Source organism: Notolepis coatsorum (assembly GCF_963971535.1).
Source record: "Notolepis coatsorum genome assembly, chromosome: 17".
In the NCBI taxonomy this organism is placed as follows: Eukaryota; Metazoa; Chordata; class Actinopteri; order Aulopiformes; family Paralepididae; genus Notolepis; species Notolepis coatsorum.
The window spans coordinates 46724649-46730965 of NC_140181.1; the positions used below are offsets into that span (position 1 = coordinate 46724649).

A 6317-nucleotide genomic window follows, 5' to 3' on the forward strand; every position below is an offset into this window, starting at 1 on the left:
TGATCCTGTGTAATCCCAGGAAACTCAGGCAAACAGCGTTTCAGTGCATTTCATTATAAATCGTGCCATTTCTCGCCTGATTATTGAATCAATCTGAAATCAACGCTAGATTATCGGTATTATGTTTCATCATGCATGCACGAAAGGGTGGGGGGGGGGGGGGGGGGGTTCTATGCTTCGAGCTAGGGATGCACCGAATATTCGGCCGAAAATAGTTAAAAAGGCTCTTTCGGCCGAAAGGGTTTTAGCACCGAAAATATATCACTGAATGTCAAAGAACAGGGATACGTAACATTCGTAACCGAAAGTTGTTTTGATGACGTAATCAAAACGCGCAACGTGAGCAGCTTGGCAGCTCTTCCTGCATTCTGCAGCCTGTGATAACTAACTCCTCTTGGGAGTCGCGCTGTTTCTATGTAAACTCCACGACCGCGAGCAACGCATCCAATAAATGAGTCTTTAACATGCTTTATATCCTCGCCATTACTATATGCCCGTCACGGTTAAAACATTTTGAACTAACGTTAGCGTTAAGCTAGCTAACGCTTCCATTCCTCTTTGACCAGTCTCTCGTAAGCTACGTCATCCCCCGCCAAGAGTCATGGGAGATGTAGTAAATACAACAGTCCTATGTGTGTGTCTTTATGCAGATCATTATGCAGTTTTAAAGCACCTTGGCTTTGTTCTGAATGCACTTTGTTGTAGTTATCCTACAGAGAAAAGAAAATGCACTAGACTTTAATGCACATTTTGTTGTATGCAAAGAGAAAATGTTTAAATTGTACAATCTTTCAGCAGTCAGTCTGGAATTAATGTATGCATTCAAAAGTGCTGAAAAAATGTTTTATCAAGTCAAGTCAAGTCAAGAGAATTTGTCACGGCATACAAGTATACAATGAAATGCGGGTGGTCTTGCCCGCAACGATGTGCAATACAGTAGTAACAACATATAATAGAATCCAATAAACAAGTAACATAGTAGGGCATATCGGTATTTGTACATAGTTATTTACATATTTTATACAATCTCAGGTTATGCTATACTATTTTTAAAGTGTCCTTTCCTTTTATGGGCCCATAGTGATTATTAATATTATTTAAGTTAAGTTTTGCCATAATCATGTATTTTGCCATAATCAGGTAGCTGGAAAAAAAAGAAATACATTATATATATATTTATATTAATCATTTTCGGCCTTTCGGCATTCGGTTTTCGGCCAACTGTTTCCTATTTTCGGTATCGGTTTCGGCCAAGAATGTCCCATTCGGTGCATCACTACTTCGAGCGCCACCAATGGCATATATTACACAGTACATTACAGACACACGCAGCGATCGCGGGAAAAAAATCATCGGATCAACGCAAGATTGATAGCATATAGTCCTTACTAGGGATGTCCCGATCCGATCACATGATTTTCAGAGGATCAGGAGGATTTTTTTTTTTTTTAAATGTATAAATTTTATTCAACAAACATGACCATGTTCACGTCTTAAACTCATACTGAGGCCTTAGTTTTAGTTTTTAATTACATATCATTCATTTATTTATTGTCACACAGAGCAGAAGAATTTGTCAAAACAAATGCATTTCCTTTTATTTACACCGTTGCACAACAGTGACGTGTGCCGAAAATAGCAGACCTCACAACGCGTTGCTCCCGCAAGTAAACACGGGCAGGTTATGTCCACCTGATGATTCGGAGCAGCTACACAAAATGTCAGAAGTTTGGAAGCATTTTAAAATTGAAACCAAAGCCAGTCCAATATAGCCAGTTGCAATGTTTGCAAGGCGGACGTTCAACGTTATGTGACTAGAGCGAGCAAAGGAATGGGGGACGGCTGGTGCCAAACAGCTGTTTTGAATGCCTCGTTTGAATGAAGAAAGTTCACCTGGATATTGGATAACATTCGCTTTGTGAGGATTATTCGTCAGCGTTTCACACCAAAATGGAGCAAATCATTACGCAAGTCGAACACTGTGAAGGTATACTAAATGCGCAAACAGATTGAAACTTTGAATATTTCTCGTATGGTGAATGTAATGCGAGCCGCCGCGCTCGACTGGAGCTATATGATAGCGTCAATAATAGAGCTACCTTGCAGCTAGCGCCAGCGTTACCTATGTTAGCTTGCTTGGTATCCAACGCTAGCTCGGCAGACAGTGAAGTGATGCTACTGTAATGTATAGCTACGTGCCTAGCTAGCGTTAGCTAAAAGAGCCCTCGCAGTGAATCTTTCATGACTCTCTGCAAGCTAACTAAGCTTGTGTCGTTCGCTAACAAGCTAACTGGCGTGAGGCACTTAGGCTAGGTAACATTAGCTAGCTATTAATAAACCAGCTAACGAGCTAGCAATCTTTCTTTACCACAATATCATTTTATGTTCTTTACGTGTAACGTTATTTCACACTCCCGTTTTTTCATCAGTCTCTTGTTGTGAAACTGAACTACGATTTAAAATTATTCTAGTTCACGTGGTCATGATTTAAGAATGGTTGTTGTTGTTTTTGTTGTTGCTACTGCTACTGGGGATGTGAACAGAGGGGCTTTGTCTCGCTTCGCCAGTTTCTGACAAAAATGCGTCAAATTGGTTAATGTGAAAGATTGGATCGGGAAAGATCGGTATCGGCAGATACTCAAAATCACATGATCGGATTGGGAGCAAAAAAACGCGATCGGGACATCCCTAGTCCTTACCTCGTCTATAATGTACTGCAAAAAGAATAATCCAATTATCTGATCGCCATTCCAAATACTGATCGCGGTCGTGTGTCCAACGTTCATCCACCAAAACACATGAACCGGCGGTGCTCGAGTGTCCCCAGTCCATGTGTTATAACGTTACTCATGCCCGAGAAGGAAAACCTGGACGGGACTTTTTTTTTTTTTTTTTTTAAACTTTGACCAGTCAGCTGGTTCTTTTAGCGTTTATCGCTTTTTCTGGTCAAGCACGACCGACAGAAACAGGTTGAATAGGGTATAGATCGGGGGGAAAGACACTGAGAAAATACGGCGAGTCCGGGAGTCGAACTCGTGTACCCCAGATCCGTGACGCGCACGGTTGTCCCCGACGCCGCAATAGCGCCGAGATACGCGGTGAGCTACTGGAGCTCCCCCTGGATGGGACTTCTTAGATCAGCGTACAGCCAAAACCAGAGGCTTTCCAATTATGTGCAATACCGGCCGCAAGGCGTTAGGCGGTGGTATTGGCCGTTTGCGATCTCAGAGCCATTCCCAATTATAACATCAGGCTGGATGGATGAATTATGAATGGATATAGCGAATAAAAGAAATAACGATTAAAACCCAACTTTTCTCAGGCTTGGCGCTCAAGCGATGGCGAGTTAACCCGACTTATCTCGGGCCTGGCGCTGAATGTGTTAAGCAGAGCTTAATGATAACAAACAGCAGACTGAACCTCATTTTGGTTGTATGAGTTTGTGATTAGCTAGAAATGTTTGTAACAACAATGTTAGCTGTATCATATATCAACAATAGGTAACTGAATTGAATAATAACATAGCGAAACTTGCGATCTCAAATATGGAATTGCTGAGTTGTAAAAAATCTAAAAACTCCTAATCACAATGCATGCATTGATTATGGTTTACACCCTTACTAGTCAGTATCTGCAACAGGAAAGTGCTCAGTTGCCGACTATCGGCTGATGATAGGACAAGTCGATGGTAAAATACACTAGACAAAGGTCCCTTGTTGGAACAAGAGGGGTTAAATAACCTGAATAGATGCTCCACCAGTACAACTAACATGACTTCAATAAAATGTTGATAATGTTTTTAAGAAATCGAGCAGTGTCTCCCATGTGGACACTGTGTAATGTTCAACACAACTGCCGCCGGAACGTGACAATGATCGACAAGACACAAAACCAGCACTAGACTTCGAAGATGGCGTCGTCAAACATTCTGTGGTAGCCATCTTAAGGTTTACCAGGCCCAATGACCATCCAAAGAATATAAATTTGGAAAAGGAAGCACGTCGTATGGGAAGGGTTCAGCCTCCCGAGACCCTGTGGTGTGACGACCTACCAGCCTCTTGCTGTAGAGCAGCGCAGTGCTGCTGCCGTTGGAGATGGCCCAGTGGCAGAAGTTGAGCACGTGGTGGATCTGCTGGGCCAGGTGGGTGGTATCCTTCTGCTGGGCCAGGAGCCTCATGCTGCGCTCCTTGCTCACACCCTAGGACACAGAGTTGGACGCAGGAATGGCAACTTATTTCACCTGGTCACCTAAAGCTATGTAATAGGGCTGTGCCGAAGGATGATGGCTTTGTGGAACAGCAACATTCAGAGCTATTGCCAATTGCACAATGTCAAGACGACTCTGGGATAGTTTGAGCCCAACCAAATGACTGGCATTTCAGCATCAACATGTGCCATTACATGGCTTTTGTGTTAAACGTTGTTGGGAAATAGTCAAGTCAAGTCAAGAGTTTTATTTGTCACGGCATACAAGTATACAATGAAATGCGGGTGGTCTTGCCCGCAACGATGTGCAATACAGTAATAACAACATATAATGGAATCCAATAAAACATTGTGCAATAAACAGTAACATAGTAGGGCATATCGGTATTTGTACACAAGTTATTTACAGAGCATGGAGGACTTGCTAGGTCCTGTGGTAGTGCATACACTGTTAGCTACGAATGAGGCACTGGGTCTTTCTGTACATTGCTATTTTATACAATCTCAGGTTATACTATACTATTTTTAAAGTGACCTTTCCTTAGTGGCCATAAGTGTGGGCGTGTGCAGCATGAGTGTGTGCTTGCTCATGTTAAAGTGGCTGCTAGTGTGTGAGCGTGTACAGTGTGTGTATCGTGTGTGTGCTCATGTGTGCTTGAGTGTGGAGAGTTCAGTGTTCAAGGCTCTGATGGCCTGGGGGAAGAAGCGAGCCGAAGCCTCTCTGTCCTAGTAGCTGGGGTTCACAGGCGTCTGCCTGACCTCAGCAGCATGAACAGGCTGTTGTTGGGGTGGTGTGGGTCTTTCATTATTCTGCAGGCTCTGGATTTGCACCTCTTGTTGTATAGAACCTGCAGGGGTGGTAGTGCAATACCCGTGGTACACTCGGCTGAGCGCACCACTCTCTGTAGGGCCTTCTTGTCCTGTGCCGTGCTGTTTCCATACCAGGCAGTGATGTTTCCAGTCAAGATGCTCTCTACAGCTCCGGAGTAGAAGGACTGGAGTATCTTCCCAGATACTCTGAACTTCCTTAACTGTCTCAGGTGGTAGAGGTGGTATGTGTGTTGACCATGTCAGATCCTCTGAGATGTGGACCCCCAGGTACTTAAAGCTGCTCACCCTGTCCACGGTAGCCCCGTTTATCCTCAGTGGTGTGTGTCTCCTGCTGTCCTCTCCTATAATCCACGATCAGCTCCTTGGTTTTACCAATGTTCAGGAGCAGGCTGTTGTCCTGGCACCAGCGTTCCAGTACCTCAACCTCCTCCCGGTAGGCCTTCTCGTCGTTGTCCGAGAACAGCCCCACCACCACTGTGTCGTCTGCAAACTTCACTATGGAGTTGGAGCTGAACTTGGCCACACAGTCGTGTGTGTATAGTGAGTACAGCAGGGGGGCTCAGAACACAGCCCTGGGGGGACCCGATGCTCAGGGTGATGGTGTTGGAGGTCTGACCCCCCACCCTGACCGCCTGGGGCCTCTCGCTCAGAAAGTCCAGTATCCAGGCGCTCAGGGCGGAGCTCAGACCCAGCTCGATCAGCTTGTCCACCAGTCTGGTGGGGACTATGGTGTTTAACGCTGAGCTATAGTCAATGAACAACAGTCTCACATAGCCCCCCTTCTGTCGGTCAAGGTGAGAGAGGGTGCTGTGCAGTACCTGGGAGACCGCATCGTCAGTGGACCCGTTTGGCCTGTATGCAAATTGCATGGGGTCCATATCACTGGGAAGGGAGGCACATATAGGCCTAATTTGCAGAAAATTTTTAAATTGTTTCTGTTCAAGTCTGTGCTTAAATGTGTGGTGTGATAGTGTATAAGCCAAGCATATGCTATTCACATACATTTTGACATAGTGTTTGAAAGAGACTTGCCAGCTCTCACCCTACACATAAAATGGCATATAAGTCTATTGTTTGCGCCATGGCGTGAATGACACCGATAACATTGCATTCATCTTGCAATAACGTCGTCGACACAAAATATCCTAATATGTCGAATTGACTCATCATTTTAAATAAGATAAAACACTAGAGAAGTATAATGCCATACAAGCATACAGACCTGTCTATTTTGATTACGTTTTGCAATTGACGGCACTGAGAGTCTCTCTCTCCTCTCT

General features: G+C 44.4%; 1 protein-coding gene across 5 annotated transcripts in view; it reads right to left on the reverse strand.

Annotated features, from left to right (window-relative positions):
• trim33 (tripartite motif containing 33) overlaps positions 1-6317 on the reverse strand; it is a 141031-nt gene that overhangs the window by 71170 nt on the left and 63544 nt on the right. For all 5 annotated transcript variants that reach the window (XM_084332758.1, XM_084332757.1, XM_084332756.1 and 2 more), the window contains exon 7: positions 4052-4198. In XM_084332758.1, coding sequence (XP_084188884.1) covers positions 4052-4198 — 147 coding nt within the window. The remainder of the gene's footprint in view (positions 1-4051; positions 4199-6317) is intronic.